A 19,038-nucleotide genomic window follows, 5' to 3' on the forward strand; every position below is an offset into this window, starting at 1 on the left:
GGGCTTGTATCTGAAGATGTAATTTTTTAGAGAGCCCAGAAATAGTTGAGACATACAGCCAGGGTTAAGAACCACTGCTTTGGAAGACAAGGAAAGCATATAAATTTATACAAAGGACATGGAAACAGTTTTAATTTTTTTAGTCATGTTTGTCAAAGAATTCACTTTCAGTACATGGGTAAGACCCCAAGCCATTTCCCATTATATCCAGGTGTATTATAACTTCCTAAAAGTTCTCATTGTTTTGTTAGGGAAGCTACCAGGCTGAATTCTAATGTTCTCGGGCTGTCTTGTCCTGGAAATGGTGCTATTTCTCGGGATTTGAAAATGACTTGGCTGAACTAAAGGTGGAGAAGCCAAGCCTCTGCTGCTTTTCTTAGTCTGCTGGACACAGCTGTAGAGTGTTGGCACTGTGCCCACACCCTAAAAATTAAAATATGGCAACAACGAAAATCAAACCTTAACCTAGAGCAGCTCTCCTACTTGCCACTATGGACTCAGCAATAACAAGAGCAGACAGTTGCACTCTATTTACTTTATAGCTGTTTTGTTCCTTCATATCTCCTGGGCAGAGAGGGTCAATAGCCCTCTGACCGCTTCAGCTGCCCCTGTTCTTTTCCTCAAATTCCAGGATGAGACCTTTAATGTGGGACAATTTCTGATGCAGGTACTCACAACGACACTTTTCTTCCCTGTAACCTGGGTACCGCTGCAGAGAAAAAGCATCCATGTAAAAAAAAGTCCATTTTTTACCTTCTTGCTACCATTCCCAAACCTAGTCTTACCTTCCTGAACTTTTTATATTCCTGGACTATCTTTTCTTCCAGCACCTGAAACAAAGAAAATGCTAGCATCAAGTTTAACCTTGAGAAAAAAAACTAGTTCTCTTAAGGGAGGGAAGTAACTTCTCATGCTACCAAATGATACAGAACAAATTTTCTCTCAAAACAGGCTTGCTTGTCACTTTGGTCACTGAACAAATAGGTGTGTGGGCAGTTAGCAGGGAGTTTATGGCCAGTAGAGCTGGAGAGCCAGCCTGGGTCCAGTCCTTACCTTGTATTCTGGAGTTCCTCGCTGAACTCTCTTGATCTCTGCTCCCAGCTCTATGAACCTTTGGCTTGCAGCCCCAACTCGAGCATGCAGGATGCGGTATTCAGCATAATCTCTCTCAAAGTCCTGCTCATAAGCACGTTGCTGCTCTGCAGTGTGGATGGCCCCATATTGCCTGCCAGCAGCAGAAAGTTAAGTTACCACCTTCAATTGTATTATGTCCCAAAGCTCCCAGCTCCCAGGAATTTCATCTTAATATCTCATATGCAGAAGACTTGATAAAATTAGAAATGGCAGGGGACTCACAGGAGGTAATCTGGTACCTCTTCAGGGCTTGGAGATTCAGAGTCTATGAAGAAAAGAAAACACGAAGGTGTTTATCGGCCTTTTTCCCCACTGTGGCAGTTTTACTCTCTTCTCATTAACTCACCTGCTTGAACTGAGGGACTGTGGTCCAGCCTGGGGCCCATGTCCTCATGTTTATCATCTTGCTCCCAATCTTCTCCCTCTTGTAGGTCCTGACTGGGCAGCCTCTGTAGGGGACTTGGAGCTAGAGGCAGAGTTCTGAGCCTCTTTTCTTTCAGTTCTATAGCAGCTGCAGGCGCTGGACGCTTCTGTTGGGGAAAATACTTTTGTCACACTACCTGTATGTCAGAAGTCTCCTACTCTGTTTTTCTCTTGAAAATTACTTCCATATAATGATCTCTGTGAACATCAAAATGAAAGCTCCCAATTTTTAAATTTTAACCTGATTGGACAAATCTCTGAAAAACTCTTGCTATTACAATTTACCTTATTCATATTTTTCTTGCTAGTGGAAGGCAGTGCGTGATCAGGCTCTCTGTTTGGAAGATGGGTCTGGTTCCTAGGATATTTGAAGAGGGAATGGAAGAGATGAAGACCAGGGTAGGAGGTAGGGCTAGATTTCTTATTATAGCATTTAGGGTGGAGATTCAAGGAAGACAACACCAGGCAGAGTTTCACCCTGCCCCAAGTACCTCACTTCCCACTGTGCCATGTGTTCCCTTGAGGATCCTGGGAGTGACCGTCCTTGGCTGCTTGCCAGTGGATCTGGCACCTGGCAGGGAAAGTGGCAGGGGCACTTGGCTACCTGGGCTTCAGGCTTTGCCCCACCTTATACCAACTCCCTATAGCTTCTGGCCTCACCTCCTCTTGTGCCATCTGTGGATGTGAAACTGCATCTCCAGGATAGTCTCCTATATTGTGCCAATTCTCAGGATCTCTGGAATCTTCAGTCAGGCTGTGTCCCTGAACTGATGATGGGGCGAGGATGGAATCCATGGCTGCCCAAATAGTGAGGCGCTCCCTGAGTGGGCCCAGGCAGTGGAGGCGGTTAGGCCCAGATCTGGAAAGGGGTGGTAGAAAAAATAACAGGAGGTGGAGACCTTTTAAAGCACCTCTGGACATCCCCTTCCTGGACTTACCTACCACAAACCCTTTCTCACCTGCTACCTGTTTGTTCCCCCTTACCTGCCTAAGCGTTGGTACACAAGGTCCAAGCCACCACCAGGGCCCTCCTGGCCACACTGGGACACTATGAAGGAGAAAAGGCAGGAGCAGCCAGGGCCTGGGAGTCTCAGATACTGGGAGTGAAAGAAGACCGTAAGCCCCATGTAGTCAGCCCTTCCCCCTCCTGCCAATGCCATTTCTCCCTGAGCCAGCTTAAGGCTGAAGATGGGTCCCAAGGGACTTGTTAGCGCACCAGGTGCAGCTGGGCCTGAGTTCCCAGGAGGCTGAGATGGCACAGTCTCTTCAACCGCAGCCTCCTGGGACCACAACCCAGGCAGCCCCCTCACCCCTTTGGGGTTCAGTTCTCAGGAACTTCCTCAGACCAAGACTGCTCTCAGTCTCCCGCCCTGACCATACTTTCCCTGAGCCCGCGTCCGTTCTCACACACCCCAGGTCTGTACTTACCCCTCGGTTGCCTTGGAAAGCGATCGCTGGGCGAACCTGCGGAGAGAGCACAGACGCAAACTGAGCGCAGGTGAAGCGGCGTCCCCAGGATCCGGCGTCGGGGGCTGGGAGGGACGGGCCTCGTAGGCTTCACTAGGAGAAGTGGGGAGGCCAGAGCCTGTGCATGCCCCTCCCCATCCCCAGGTCCCTTTGTGAGGGTCTCCAGCGGAGGCCTGAGGTCCCGAGGGGTAGTGGCTGGGGAAGATGGGGCCCGGGGCCCGCAGCACCTGTTGCCGCTGACACTCGCGCAGCGCCCGCAGAGCCGGCTCGTTGAGCCTGAGCAGCAGGAGGCTGGTCCGGGCAGCAGGGGTGAAGCAGAGCCGGAGCTTCCCACTCAGAAACTCCTGGGGTCCCGCCATGGCCGCGAGGTCGAGCGCAAGCAGAACTGGAGCCACACACGAGGGCCACCACCACTTTCGCTCTGCAAGGCTAGACTTGCATAGCCGGTAGCCCAGGTCGGCCCCGCCCCCGCCAGGACCCACCCCCGGCCCCACCCACAGCGAGCACCACTCCTTTCCCAGCCGCCTGGGCGGCGCTTCGCTTCCCGCAGCACAGCCGCGAGGACCCCAGCAGTTTCTTCTTGGTTTGGCACGCACCTGGTTGGGCTTTTGGTTGGGGCTCCCTCACTTCCTGGGAGAAAGGCTGCGACCAGCCACAGACCCCTCACCCAGAATCTCCGGTCCTGCCTCAATTTCCCCCGCCAACCTGAAGTCAGCGTTGCTGTCTCTAAGTGAAGCTGAACCTGCCTCCTCTGGAGGCTTTTAGGCGCAGAGGCGCAGGAGAGAGAGCCTCGTTGCTAGGCTCTTCGAAGGCCAAGAGCCCCCAGAGGCCGGAGGGTGGCGGACCCAAAAGGGGATTCCTGACTCCAGCACCTTCTACAGCACTTTTGCTCCCCACGTTCCCCCACCCCCACGGTACTGATGCAGACCCGAAGCCGGTTTCTAAGGACGAGAGAAAATGAGTGTTGTGGCAGCGGTGAAGCTTGGTTGTCCTGGGCTGGAACAATCCCCACCGGCCTAAATATGTGAAATTGGTGTGAAAGGGAACTGGGCTTCTCCTCAGGGGGACCAAGAGGTGCCACGAAGTTGCCAGACATTCCGGAGGTCCAAATCCTGGTGCAGGGAGACCCCACAACCAATCTCAGGTCCACCCTTGGTGTTCCCTCTAGTCCCCATTTGGGTATGTTTCCCAAGAGCCCTGATGGTGTTCGCTTTTCTAACCAGGATCTCTCTGCTAAATCTCTCAACCTGCATAATCCCAAGTGACCTTAATACCCTCCACCTCAAATCAAATGAACTATAGTACATTTGTCAAAACTCATCAAGCTGTCCTTAAAACGGTATATTTTAATTTATGTAAATTATACCTTAATAAAGTTGACTTTTAAAATCTGTACAGTAAACCTCCAATTCCAACAACAAAAACATTTACTGGTCCATGTCCTCAGGGCTCTCTACTTCTCTGGGTGACAATCTGCTAATCTGATAAGTAGTTGTTACAATGGGTAAAGCTGGTTTCCCTGGGTTCCTTCTCAGATGACATCTGTGGCCTTCTGTTAGATTTTCCTGGATTTAAAATCAAAGGAGGAGGTGGTAGTGGAAGAGGGCGTAGAGGGGATAAATGGTGATGGGGTGAAAAAAGAATAAATAATATGATTGACTAACAAACTTCCCAGCACTCACTGGCCAAACTTGGTGAATAACAAGACCTGTTTTTATTAGTAAATAAAAAAGGAGAGACTAGAATGGTGAAATTTTCCAGAGAGGAAGGAAGGAGCAGTGCTGACAGAGGAGGCAACTGGGAAAGATATTTGATGAAAGGAGGTAGGGATCTAAGATTTATTGGATGTCCATTGGGTGTCAGGATCTTTGCCCATTATTTAATCCCTACAATAGTTTTTTAGAGCAGGTATGATTGTTCACATTCTTCATACATTCATTCAACAAATATTTATTGAGCACTTACTCTATACCAGACACTCTACTGGATCCTTGGGCTATGTCAATGAACTGATTCTTGCTTTGGGAGACACTTTAAACACACCTGAGTAAGAAACATTAAAAATATAGCCCTGGCTAGTTTGGTTCAGTGGTTGAGTGCTAGCCCACGGGCTGAAGGGTTGCAGGTTTGATTCTGGTCAAGGACACATACCTTGGTTGCAGATTCGATCTCCAGCCCTGGTTGGGGCGAGTGAAGGAGGCAACCAATTGATGTGTCTCTCTCACGTTGATGTTTCTATCTGTCTCTTCTCCCCCTTTCTACTCTCTCTAAAACATCAATGGTAAAAAATATCCTTGAGCTGGCCAGGCGTGGCTCAGCGGTTGAGCATCCACCTAGGATCCAGGAGATGGGGTTCGATTCCCGGTCAGGGCACATGCCCGGGTTGTAGGCTAGGCAGCCGATCAATGACTCATCATTGATGTTTCTATCTCTCTCTCTCCCCCTCCTTTCCTCTCTGAAATCAATAAAGATATGTTTAAAAATATATATATATCCTTGAGTGAGGATTAAAATAATTAAAGATGATTAGATAGATAATAGATAGTAGATAGTATGGGCCCTGGCTGGCATGGCTCAGTTGGTTGTGTCGTCCTGTGCATCAGAAGGTCACCAGTTTGATTCCCTGTAGGGCACATGCCAAAGTTGGGGGTGCTTATGGGAGGCAACTGACCAATATTTCTCTCTCTCTCTCTCCCCCCTCTCTCTTCTCTCTTACTAACCTTCTCTATCTCTAAAAATCAATAAAAACATATTTAAAAATACATATATATAGTGTATGGGATGTGGGGGAGGTTGAAGAGGGTAAAGAGGGTCAAATATATGGTGACACTAGGAGACTGGTGGGGAACACACAATGTAGTAGACATGATGCATTATAGAATTGTACACTTGAAACATATAATTTTATCAATGAGTATCACCCCAATAAATTTAATAAAAATATATGTTTAAAGGTGATCAGTGCTATAGAAAAAAATTAAAAATAGAGCAAGGTAAAGGGATTTGGAAGTAGAGGAGGGTGGAGAGGGTTGACTATATATTAAGTAAGGTGATCAGAGAAGGTCTTCTGGAGAAGATGAAATTTGAGCAATGCCCTAAAGGAGGCGAGGGAATTGGCTAAGCTGTACAGTTGGAGGAAATGCTTTTCAGACAGAGGGACTAACCACTGCAAACTCCATAAGTCAAAGTGTGCCTGGAGTGTTTGAGGAAAGTTGAGGCCACTGGAACAAAATCAGTGAGGGGGAGATTAGTAAGAGATAAAGTCAGGAAGGTAAGAAGCAGGGGGAATTAGGTCATGGAGACCTTGTGGGCTGTTGTAAAGACTTAGGCTTTTACTTTGAACGAAATGGGGAGTCATTGCAGAATTTTGAGCAGAGGAGCAAGATGAAGTCATTTCTATTTTAAAAGGATCGCTTTGGTTGCTGTGTTAAGAATAGACTAGGGGGACACGGATAAAAGCAGTATGACCTGTTAGGAGGCTATTGCAGCATGTCCAGGCTAGAGATGGTGGCAGCTTATACCAGCGGGTAACAAAGCAGGTGGGAGAAGGGACAGGGTTCTGGATATGTTGAGGGTAGAGGATTTCCTGATGGATTGAATGTGGTATGTGAGCAACAAATGTCACTAAGGATAACTAGGATTTTGGCCAGAACAACTAGAAAGATGAAATTGTCATCAACTGAGGAAGGGAAGACTGCGTGTGGAACAGTGTTAGTTCTGAGTATGCTGAGTTGTGTACTAGAATCCACATGGGGATGTGTGTGGAGCAGGCAGTTATATATACAAGTCCGGAGAAGGTGGAAGATGTCTGGGCTAGAGATGTAAACTTGGCAGTACAAAATGTATGTATGTTTTAAGTGCCCTTGAGTGAGCTCCAACTCCTAGCCACCCTATGAGTGAGTGATGTCATCCTGTAGAATGATGCCTATGGCTTCTTCTGTGGAGTCGATTCCTCTCACATTTGACCTTCCTCTTTTCTTGTTGCCTTCAGTTTTTCCAAGCATTACTGTCTTTTCCAGAGAACCCTGTCTTCTCATGATATGCCCAAAATAGGACAGCTTCAGTTTTGTCATTTTTGCCTCCAGCAACTTTTCAGGCTTAATTTGCTCTAGTACCTACTTCTTCATCTTTCTGTTAGTCTAGGGTATCCACAGAGCTCTCTCCAACACCAACTTTCAAATGAACAATTTTTTTCCATCAGCCTTCTTCACTGTCCAACTTTCACATCCATACATAGTAATTGGAAATACTGAGGGTGTGGATGATTTTAGCCTTGGTCTCTAATGACACATCTTTGCTACTAAACATATAGATGGTATTTAAAGCCGTTAGGCAGGATGAGATCACCCAGGAAGATAGAGAAGAGCCTAAAGAATTATACCCTGGGGCACGCCAATCTCTAGGAAGAGGTAAGGGTGAAGAAAAGCAAAGCCAACTGAAAGGGAATGACCAGTGAAGGAGCACCAAGAGAGTGTGATGTCCTGAAAGGGGAAAGTGTTTCAAGAAGGGATTGAGCAGCTGTGTCAAATGCTGTTGAGAGGCCAAGAAAAATGAAGATTAAAAATTGACCATTATAATAGCAAAAAGTTTTTTAAAAATTGACCATTGTAATGAAAGTTTTCTAAAATTGACAGTGGTGATGGTTGCACATATCTGTGAATGTACTAAAAAAAACCCAACACATTAAGTTGTACACTACAATTCAAGTGGGTGAATTCTATGGCATGTGAATTCTGTCTCAATAAAACTATATATATATATAATTGATCACTGTGTTCACTGGTAACTTAAACAAGAGCAGTTCAAGAGTCTTGCCCGACCTAGGATCCAGACGATCAGGGTTTGATTTTCGGTCAGGTCACATGCTGGAGTTGAGGGCTCGATCCCCAGTGGGTGGCATGCAGGAGGCAGCCGATCAATGACTCTCTCATCATGGATGTTTCTATCTCTCTCTCTCCCTCTCCTTTCCTCTCTCTGAAATCAATAAAGATATTTAAAAAAAAAAAAAAAAGAGTCTTGCCAAAGAAAGTCTTGGGGCAAAGAAATAGGGAATTAATTGTTGGGGAAAATAGGATCAAGAGAAGGTTTTAAGGTGGATGAAACAGACTGTTTGTATGCTGGGAAATATTAAGGGAATGTCCCCCAAACTTTGATCATGTAGAAGAGAGGAGACGGTTGCTGGAGTAGTGTCCCTGAGTAGGTTAGAGGAGATGGGATCTATTCAGAATTGGCTTTCCACAGGAGCATGGGCAGTTCATCTACAGTAAGAGGCCACACAGGCAGAGAAGGTAGGTACGGGAGGTGGGTAGATGTGGGGGGAGTCTATGGAAGTTCTCTTCAGATTGCTTCCATTTTCTCAGTGATGTGGGAAGCAACTGAGAGGGTGAGGGAGGAGTGATGGGGATTGAGGTATGAAAATGGTTAGAAATAACTGCTTGGAAGTGTGAGTGAGTGAGTGAGTTAGGAATGTGTCCAACACTGAGGACTGATGAGAAAACTGAAGCTTAGAGAAGCTAAGTGGCTTAGCAAAGGTCACTAAGCAGAGGTTCTAAACCTGAGTCTATAGACCATACAATTCAGGGATTCTGTAAATTTGGAAGTAAAAAACTTACATCTTTATTTTCACTAACCTCTAACAGATATTTAACATATCCTTTGATTATGAAGGTAGGCAGTACCAGTGGTCTTCTCATCAATAGAAATGATGGGTATTTTTATTTCACTTTACAATTGTTGGAGAAATATCTAAATATCATTTGCATTTATTACCACTTTATAATTACAATCATTATTTGACTTGCTTCTAATATTTTTTTATTTAATGCACTGATTAAAACGCACTGTTAGAAACTTTAATATTTTGATAACCATATTTGAATATAAGTGGTTTTCCTTTATGATTTCATGTATTTAAATTTAAAAATTTTTTAAATTGTGGTAAAATACACAAGAAAATTCACCATCTTCATCTTTTTTTTATTTAAAGAATAGTTTATTGATTTTTAGAGAGAGAAGAGGGAAAGGGAGAGAGAGATAGAAACATCAATGTGAGAGCACAACATCTATTGGCTGCCTCCTGCACTATCCCCTGTAGGATCTCACCTGCAACCCGGGCATGTGCCCTTGACCAGGAATCGAACCAGCAACCTCCTGGTACACAGGATGACACCCAGGTCCATCTTCATCATTTTTTAGGTGTACAGTTCAGCATTGTTGAGTACATTCACATTGTTGTGCAACCAATCTTCAGAACTCTTTTCATCTTGCAAAACTGAAACTCCATACCCATTAAACAAGCTCCCCCATTTTACATCCCTCCCAGCCCCTGGTAACCACCCTTTTTTCTGTTTCTATAAATTTGACTACTCTAGATACCTCATAGGCATCATACAGTATTTGTCTTTTTGTGACTGGCTTATTTCACTTAGCATAATGTCCTCAAGGTTCATCCATGTTCCAGCATGTGTCAGAATTTCCTTCCTTTTTAAGGCAAAATAAGATTCCATTGTATGTAACACACACACACACACACACACACACACTGCTTGTCAATGGACACTTGGATTGCTTCCATTTTTTACTATTGTAAATAATACTTTAATGAACATGAGTGTACAAATACCACATTTTATTTTATAAATATGTTTTCATTGATTTTAGAGAGAGGAAGGGGGAGAGAGAGAGAAATATTGATGGAAGAAACATTGATCAGTTGTCGCCTGCACATATCTCACCTGGGAACCGAACCAGCAACCTGGGCTGCAATCGAACTGGCAACCTTTTGGAACACAGGATGTCGTTCAACCAACTAAGCTATACTGGCCAGGGTGAAATATCATATTTTTTAAAATATATTTTAAAACATTACTTTGAGAAGGGGTCTATGACACACAAAAATGCCAGTGAATGGTCTGATTAGGATTTGAACTCAGGCTACTGGCTCTAGAGCCTGTGCTTACCCTCCACACTTAGGACGTCATGCCACACCAGCAGCCTATACTCTTTCACATCAGGACAGGTTCTGCATCAATATATAGAGGAGGTTTAGACACCTTCTAGGCACGCATGCAACCCCATTTCTTTTTCTTTTTAAATCCTCAGCCGAGGATATTTTTTTCTGAGAGAGAGAGAGAGAGAGAGAGAGAGAGAGAGAGAGAGAAACACTGATGTGATGTGAGAGAGGCACATTCATTGATTCCCTCTGACATGCACCCTGACCAGGGCTGGGGATCGAGCCTGCAACCGAGGTACATGCCCTTGACCAGAACTGAACCCGAGATCCTTCAGTCCATGGGTCAACGCTCTAACCACTGAGCCACACTGGCTAGCCTATTTCTAGAGAGTTATTATTTTGTGTCTTCTCACTCCTTTTCCCTCATCCTCCTCATCACCACATGCTTTGGACCTAGAGATCCTGTCCTTTGAACATGGGAATGTTTCTCTCCTTACCAGAATCTGTGAGGCCTGTAGCCCTGTGGCTCTGGGATGTCACTCTGCACTGAGAGAGTTCACTTTACTGGGAGCCACATGTTCTCCCACGGTCCTGCTGCTGCTGCACTGAAGGTACACTTTAACCGATAGCCCCAGCATAAAAACTTGAAACCCTGCCTTGAGTCTAGCAAGGGTAGGGCCATACATATTTTGCAGCAGAGTAGCCCAGACTCTGCTATGCATTAGCTCTTTGCCTCTGAACTTCTGTCCAACGGGCTGAGGGAGAACTAGAAAGGGAATACTTGAAGGGAACAGATAAATAGATGCTACAGGAGAGATGGTTAACAGGACTGTGCAGTAACGGGTTTTAGTTAGCAGGGAGTGGGCTGGAGGGAGTGGGAAGCGGAGAAGAGAATTGGAATTGGGAAGGGTTGGAGACTTGTCAGGGAAACCTGCATTATCACCCTGGTGTCTCTCTAAGGAGAGAAGGAGAGGAGATAGAATTGAGGAATGCCTGCATAATGCAAATGCAATTCAGTTGAACCAAGGGAGAAGCAGAGGTATCTGGGAGGAGGTGCTACCCTGAGACCTCAGCTTTGCTCATGATATGTTCACAAAGGTAGGCAAGACAGGGAGGAGGTGCCTGGTGGAGGCAAGGAACTATTGAGGAGCACCAGTGGTGAGGAATGGGGTGTCATCACTCAGGCTAGGAGGAGCCCAAGGTGAAGGGGTAAATAAAGTGCCTTTGTCCTTTCCTCAGGCATTTCCTGATCTATATTTAGTAACTCTTCAAGAATGGAGACCTCAGCCAGCCCTGGGTCTTCCAGGACTTAGAACCTGCTCTCAGTGCAAAGCCACCTTTCCTGTGGAGATAATTGTAGCTGTGCTCTTTCTGCATTCTTTTCCTATATCCTGGGTATCTTTGTCTCTGGATCTGTTCCTGGAGGTTTATCTCTTTCTTTCTATCAACACTTTCTTCTCTCAATCCAGACTAATGGTCCACTGGGGGAGGGGAGAGTGGTGATGGGAATGGTAAATGAAGAGTTCCTAAAAGATCAGTACTGAGATCTCTTTTTCATTCTATTCTCTCCTCCTAAGCTATTTCATTCATTACCATGATTGGATTTTTAACTAAGTACTTACTGTTTTTATGGAAGTTACACATGTACATACATGTTCTATATTAGATTTACAGTGAAAAACAGTAGCCCGGCCAGTGTTGCTCAGTGGTTGAGTGTCGATCCATGAACCAGGAGGTCACAGTTCAATTCCTGGTCAAGGCACATGCCTGGGTTTCGAGCCCAATCCCAAGTAGGGTACGTGCAGGAGGCAGCCAATTGATGATTCTCTCTCATCATTGATGTTTTTATCTCTCTCTCCCTCTCCCCGCCTCTCGCTGAAATCAATAAAAACATACTAAAAAAGAAAAGAAATACAGTAACCCTTATCCCACTCTGCTTCTCAGTGCTTAAAGGAGATTACAATTCTTTTAGCTGACTCTTCTGGCACTTATTGCTTTTTCTAAATATCATGTCATTTCTTGGCTTTTAAGTTTCAGATATTATACACTGATTTCTATTTTTAATCTGAGGACTTCATGCTCTCGTCCTCGCCATGAATATGCATGTACTTTCTCTCCATCCTAATGTACTAATGTTACTTTTGTTAGATCAATATTGAATGTTTAGATCTTATGAGGGTATAAATGCTGTTTACAAGCTGTGATACTGTGCTGTTTACATTTCCTTTATTGAATGTTCTCTCCCTGAAATTAATACTTATCTCTTCTTTAGTTTGTTTACTTAATTATCTATGTACTTATTAATTCTCATACTCTCTTCTAGAAATCTCCTCTCAATATGTTCAAATACAATCAGATAGGTTATCAGCTTTATCAGTTTTCTTCTTTTTTTTTCTCTTCTCTTAAATGTATGCCTCCAAAACCTTTCATCTTTCTGCTCCAATCAGAGAAGATTGTTCTCCAAGCCTGCTGCAAAGCTACTGATCTTGGATCCCTCACCAGCAACCAGAATATATCCTTCACTTATCTCCTAGGTTGGATACCCTTTTTCCTGGTTTCTATGACTTTTGTTTGTTTGTTTACTCTCTCACGTTGGTGGAGTACATCTCCAATAGCTTCCTGAAAGAGGTGCATGGCAGATAATTTCTTTGAGACTTCAATGTCTTTATTCCATTCTCATACATAACTGATAACTTGGCTGGGTGAAAAAGTCTAGGTTGTTAATTATTTTTCTTCAGATATTTGATGACATCGCTCCCTTGTCTTCTGGCTTCCAGTGTTGCTGCTGACAAGCCTGAAGTCATTGTGATTACCCATCCTTTGTACGTGACCTATTTTATAAAAGTCTCAGAAGCCTTTAGGATCTTCTTTGACTCCAGTGTTCTGATATGTGGTAGGTCTTTTCTCATTCCGTGTACTGAGCAGTTAGTGGATCCCATCCATTTTTGTTTTACTTTCCTCTCATTCTGAAACTCATATAAATCAGATGTTGGACCTTCCTGAGTTGACTCTATAATTTTCTTTTTTCCCCTTTCCTATTATCCATCACTTTTTGCCCAGTTTTCTGGAATATTTTTTCTTGTTTTTAATTTATTGATTGATTTTAGAGAGAGAAAGGAAGAGAGAGAGATGGAAGGGGGAAGATAAATTTTTATTGTTCCACTTATTTAGTTGATTCTTGTATGTGCCCTGACCAGGGATTGAACATATGACCTTGGTGTATCCGGATGATACTCTAACCAACTGAGTTACCTGGCCTGGGCCTGAAATATTTTTTCAACTTATATCTTTCAACCCTTCTATTGATATTTTCTCTCAGCTATCATCTTTTTAATTTCCAATAATTCTTTATTATTCTCTGAATATTTGTTTTTAATAGCTCTCCTGTTTTTGTTCAATATCCTACGCATCTCTAAGGATACTAATTATAATCCCCTTCCCATTTTCTTTTGTTCCTGGAATTGCTTCTATATCTTCTGAGAACTTATTTTCTGTTTCTGTTTTGTTTTGATTTTTTTTTTTCATGTTAAGAGTATTTTCTCCATTGCTATTGGCTAGTCATTTCATCTCTACAAGCAAGGCACCAAAAAGCAGACGAAACTTGGTATGCATGGAGAGGGCTGGTTTCACTTTAAGATAATTGACTTGATCATTTCATTATGTGGTCATTCAAATTAACCTAATTATTCAAACTTGTTTCCCACTCAGGGCCTTGGAATATGCTGTTCCTATTGTCTGTGTATTGATTAAAATGTATTTGGCTGAAGTAACAGAAATATGACTCAAGACAGCTTCCTATAGCAGGAAGCTCAGAGGTAGAACAAATGTTACAGTTGATGTATCCAGTGGCCCAAAAGCATCTTCAAGGACTGAGATTGCTTGTACTACTCACTTGGCTTCAACCTAAGGCTGGCCCTTTAGGGTAGTAGAAGTCAGGAGCAGTAGGGGCTATGTACTTCCCTGTTCAAGTTAGTGGGAGAAAGCAATGTCCCTCCCCTCATGATGGAACTGAAAAGTTCCACTTCCCGTTGGTTTGATAGGGCCAATTGAGGTCACCTGCTAACACCTGAACCAATACGTCAGCAGGCAAATAGCAAACAACGATCAGCTTAGTTAGGCCTGGGTTCCTAAGCCAATCAATACTGAGAGGGATGAGTTTACTTTGGCTGATTTAGCAATTCAGGATCTCCCTTGGAATATAGGGAGGAGGGTGGGAATTTCCTAACGCTGTCGTGCTCTTCTTCACTAAAGGAGGGATGTTAGGAATGTTAGGGATTCCACTGCACTGCTGGAACCCTCTTCTACTTTTCCTGCAGCTGGTGTCAGGCCTCAGTTTAAATGTCACTAGGGAAATGGGTCTCCCCCATTATTTTCATCCTTGCACCTTTGCTTCTCTTTTAACACTTAACACAAGTTGTCATTTTATATTGTTTGGTTTGGTTACTTGGGAATTGTCAGTCTCCTCCATTAAAGTGTTAACTTCATGAGTTCGGAGACCTGTTATGTTCACCACTGTACAACCAGTGCCTAAAAGTGTACAGTTAATAGGTGTACACTTAATATTTGTTGAAGAAATGAATGAACCCAGGAAACAATAGTATCTTCCTCTATCACTGCAACTCCAAAATATATTTTGAAGCGGCACACTTTTGCCATTTTTGCTGCCACCATCGCAGTCCAAGTGGCTATCTTTTCTTCCCTGATGTAGTGGACATCTTTTATTTGTCTAGCATTCTCCTTTTGGGGGAGTAACAAATTCCCTTTCTCTGATAAATCTGTTCCTTCCCATCCTAATCATGTGATTTTGCTGGGGGGCTGCTCTCATTATATCCTGCCCCACACCCACCTTCCCACCGGGAGAGCAGGCACCTGACCCATCAAAGTCCTGGGATTTTAAACACAGAAACTAAAGGAAGAGACTCAGACCCTCTCTCTTGGACAAGCTGTGAGATGTGAAGGCAGATACTCCTGGTGGCCATTTCCTATCAAGTCAAGAAATCTGGATCTGAGAAAATAAACCAAGAAAGGAGACATGGAAGCATCCCCTTTACACTGGTTTTAATTTTCCCTAGTGTCAGCCACAGCCCATTCCATCCCAAAATTTGGTTATATAAACCAACAAATTCTCCCTTTTGCCCAAATTGGTCTGAATTACATTTCAGTTATCTGTTACCAAATGAGGCCTAGCATTGATGTCTCTGATAGCCTCCTGACTGCTCTCCCCACTTCCATTTATCTGCTCTATTTCATTTTCCTCCCACAGAGTGGTCTCTTCAGAATTTACATCCTGCCGATGAAGAGCACAGGCAGGCTTAGACTCTCATCCCCACCCTTTACTATCTGAGTTTCCTTGGGAACGATATCTAACCTGCCTGTTCCAAGGTTTTTAAATTGGTAGAAAGGGGATAATGACATCTCAAAAAGTCATTATGAGACTCAAATAAGAAAAGTACACTTAATAAGCACTCACGTAATGATAGCTAGAAGTCCTGGCCAGGTAGCTCAGTTGGTCAGAGTGCTGTCCAATACACCAAACTTGTAGGTTTGATTCTGGGTCAGGGTACATACAAGAGTCAACTAATGAATGCATAAATAAGTGGGACAACAAATCAATATTTCTCCCCCTTCCCCCCCCCCGTTTCTTTTTCTAAAATGAATCAATAAATTTAAAAACTGCCTTGGCCAGGTAGCTCAGTTGGTTAGGGTTGTCCCATATACTAAGGTTGTGGGTTCAATTTCCAGTCAGAGCACATACAAGAAGTAACCAATGAATGCATAAATAAGTGGAACAATGTTTCTCTTTCTTTCTCTTCCTCTCTCTCTAAAAATCAATAAATACAAATTTAAAAAAATTAGCTAGTAGTGGTGTTAGCTGTAGTAACTCAGATCATGTCAGTGCCCTAAATACTTCCTGACTTAGTTTCACTCCACCCTGCTCACTAGGCATTGGTGTCTTGCCTATTACCTATCCAATAAGTAGACTCTTGATGAGATAGATGGCTTGAGGGAGCAGGGATTTAGGGCCTTCCCTCTCCTGAAATGCTCTCCCAGCCTCTTTTCCTGTGGCCTAGCTAACCCCTCATCCTTTTGCCTCAGCTCAAATGTCACTTGCTTCACCTCCCTAATCAAAGTTACAATCTACAGGGTCTACAGGTATACTCCCTTGATAAAATCAGCAGTACTATGATTTCTTACCAGGACAGGTAGAATTGTCCACAGATAGTCTTAATTCAGATTACACCAAAATCTGTTTTGATTGGTAGGTGTTTACGCTGTGTGCACCCAGTTAAATATTTTGAATATCATTCTTGCGTAGAGTTTTTTTCCTTCAACACAAGTATCACAATTTGTATATCTATATCTGTATATCTACATCTCTCTATCTCTCTATATCTATCTAAATATCATCTATCAATCATCTATCTATCTATCTATCTATCTATCTATCTATCTATCTATCTATCTATCTACCTACCTACCTACCTACCTATCATCTATCTATCATCTATCATCATCATCTATCATCTAGTGTCCCCAAAACATGCATACACACAGTTTGAATAATTGTAAAGGCAGTGTTTATTAAAATACATTTAATTTTCAAAATTGAGCTATCAGCTGTTAAAGTGTATATACATTTTTGGGGGAATGTATATGTATATGTGTGTGTGTGTGTATCAGAGCTACTTCCTCTTTACACTATATCTTCTCACTTTTTAACCTGGGGTCCTTAAACTCTGACTCACTTCCTTCTCTGCTTCAGAGAACAGGGTCCTCATTCTCTCTATTCCCTAATTCTCAACTCTGTGCTGAGTTTAAATGGAGGTATTTTTTCTCCCCACTGGCTGTTGACCCAGAGCTTCAGTTCTTAACCACGTGGGCTCCTCCTCATGACATGGCAGCTGGCTCCCCCCACAGCCAATGAGCCAAGAGAGAGATGAACACAGAAGTCACAATGTCTTTTATGATTTAACATCAGAAGTGACATACCACCACCTCTGCCGTGATCTATTAGTCACACAGACCAACCTTGATTCAGTGTGGGAGAGGACTACCCAAGGATGTGAATACCAGGGGGGAGGGATCATTAGGGGCGATCTCGGAGACTGACTACCATAGACGGGTTAGAGAAATCTGGAGAAGGAAGAAGAAATTTTAGGATGTGAAGAAGGAACATGGAGGACACATTAACCAAATGCCTATTATGGGCCAGGCCCTTTATATCAAGTTATTAATCTTTTCCACAACACTGAGGGGTAGATATTATTCCTATTTTTCATAGAAAGGAATTGAAACATGAAGAAATTAAATGTCCAAAATTAAATCCAGTAAGTAGCAGAGTCAGGATTTGTTACATTGTTATGTGTGCCACTTCCGTTACATTTAGTATGTACCAAAGAGTGGGATATGTGCTACTGATGGTATAAGAAGTAATTTTAGTTAGTAGAGCACAGCAGTTTTCAAACGGTGTGCCATGGCAGGCACACTAGTATGCTGCAAGAATTTTTAAAACATACAATACCTGACTAGTCAGGGTCACTGCCCTCTTTTTCCTTAGCCTATCAAATAAAAAAAATGACAACAGCCAACATAATAATAGCTGTCCAGTGTGAATATATCAAAATTTTACCTAATTTTTTTTTTCCTGTCAGATTGGCAAAAAATTTCCTTTTTGGTGTGCTGCAGAATTTTAGTAATTAGCTTATGTATATCATGAGATGAAAAAGATTGAGAATCTCTGGTATAGAGAGAGATATAGCACTGAATAACATTGAAAGTATAAAAATTAAATGCTTTTCAACCCTCTGAATTTGCCAAGGGAAAGCTTCAGTTTGGGAGACTTATGCCTTATTACTTCTCTAACAATTGTTAGTTTCTCGTTTTAAGAAAGACAGGGCAGCCAGCCGGTGTGGCTCAGTGGTTGAGCACAGACCAGGAGATCATGGTTCGATTCCAGGGCAGGGCACATATCCTGGCTTCGGGCTCAATTCCCAGCAGGGGGTGTGCAGGAGGCAGCTGATCAATGACTCATTTTCTCTCTCTCTCTCTCTTCCTCTCTCTGAAAGAGAGGGCAGGCCCTGGCAGGGTGGCTCAGTTGGTTGGAGCATCGTCCCTGTGCACCAAAAGGTTGCTGGTTTGATCCCTGGTGGGGGCAGCTATGAGGGGCAACCAATCAATGTTTCTCTCTCACAATGTTTCTCTTTCTCTCTCTCCCTACCTCTCTCTCTAAAATAATTAGTAAAAACATATCCTTGGGTGAGGAAAAAAAAGAGACGGCAGGCCTCAAGATCAGCATCTTTAACAATGATATTTTTTGGTAAAATTTAATATTATATTTCATTTTTGTGTTTGTTTTATAGTTTGTTGGCAATATATAATGATTTTAAATTTACTAAAGGAATATAGGTTTGACTTAGATGCTTTATTTAAAACTGATACAAAAAATGTAAGTAATAGTATACTGTTCAAGTGATACTTTTTTTTTTTTAATGTATCTTTATTGATTTCAGAGAGAGGAAAGGAGAGGGAGAGAGAGAGCTAGAAACACCAATGATGAGTCACTGATTGGCTGCCTCCTGCTCACCCCCAGACTGGGGATGGAGCCTGCAACCCTGGCATGTGCCCTGACCGAAAATCGAACCCCGATTGCCTGGATGTTAGGTCCGCACTCAACAGCTTAGCCACGCCCTGCCAGGCTCAAGTGATACTTTTATATGGCAAAAATTATGAGGATGGCACTGACAGGTTTATTGCCTCCCCATCAGCTCTATGTTGAGGGGGAAGCCGGTTTGTAGTTCCAGCCTCAACTGGGTTCTGCCATGGGAACTAGTTGGACAGAATGACAATTGAAAATTCACAACTATCTCTGGCCACTGTGGCTTAGTTGGTTGGAGGGCCCTATGCACGAAGGGTATTGGGTTTGATTCCCAGTCAGGGCACATACCCAGGTTGTGGGTTCCATCCCTGTAGCTGTGGGCTGGGAGGTGGCCCATCCATGTTTCTCTCTTCTCCCCCCCCTTCCTCTCTCTCCAAAACCAATAAAAACATATCCTTGGGTGAGG

The 19,038-nt window shown here is 43.4% G+C and overlaps 1 protein-coding gene across 1 annotated transcript; it reads right to left on the reverse strand.

The window, feature by feature from the left end:
- Positions 1 to 107: 107 nt before the first annotated feature.
- Positions 108 to 3,441, reverse strand: ELL3 (elongation factor for RNA polymerase II 3). The gene is made up of 11 exons (XM_081119701.1): positions 3,252 to 3,441; positions 2,986 to 3,021; positions 2,542 to 2,654; positions 2,218 to 2,416; positions 2,049 to 2,128; positions 1,843 to 1,915; positions 1,481 to 1,664; positions 1,357 to 1,399; positions 1,054 to 1,225; positions 786 to 830; positions 108 to 709 (listed from the first exon to the last, which is right to left on the reverse strand). The coding sequence occupies exons 1-11, from the start codon at positions 3,381 to 3,383 to the stop codon at positions 599 to 601; spliced, it is 1,188 nt and encodes a 395-aa protein (XP_080975827.1). The 5' UTR covers positions 3,384 to 3,441; the 3' UTR covers positions 108 to 598.
- Positions 3,442 to 19,038: the final 15,597 nt, after the last annotated feature.

Source organism: Miniopterus schreibersii (genome assembly GCF_964146895.1).
Source record: "Miniopterus schreibersii genome assembly, chromosome: 1".
Taxonomy (NCBI): Eukaryota; Metazoa; Chordata; class Mammalia; order Chiroptera; family Miniopteridae; genus Miniopterus; species Miniopterus schreibersii.

Excerpts from the sequence above, each read along its gene's own strand:
- ELL3 (XM_081119701.1), bottom strand. The coding sequence starts at position 3,383 with ATGGCGGGACCCCAGGAGTTTCTGAGTGGGAAGCTCCGGCTCTGCTTC. Across the intron at positions 2,655-2,985 it reads CTTTCCAAGGCAACCGAGGG|TATCTGAGACTCCCAGGCCC; the intron begins GTAAGTACAGAC and ends TTTCACTCCCAG. Across the intron at positions 1,226-1,356 it reads GAGGTACCAGATTACCTCCT|GCAATATGGGGCCATCCACA; the intron begins GTGAGTCCCCTG and ends TGCTGCTGGCAG.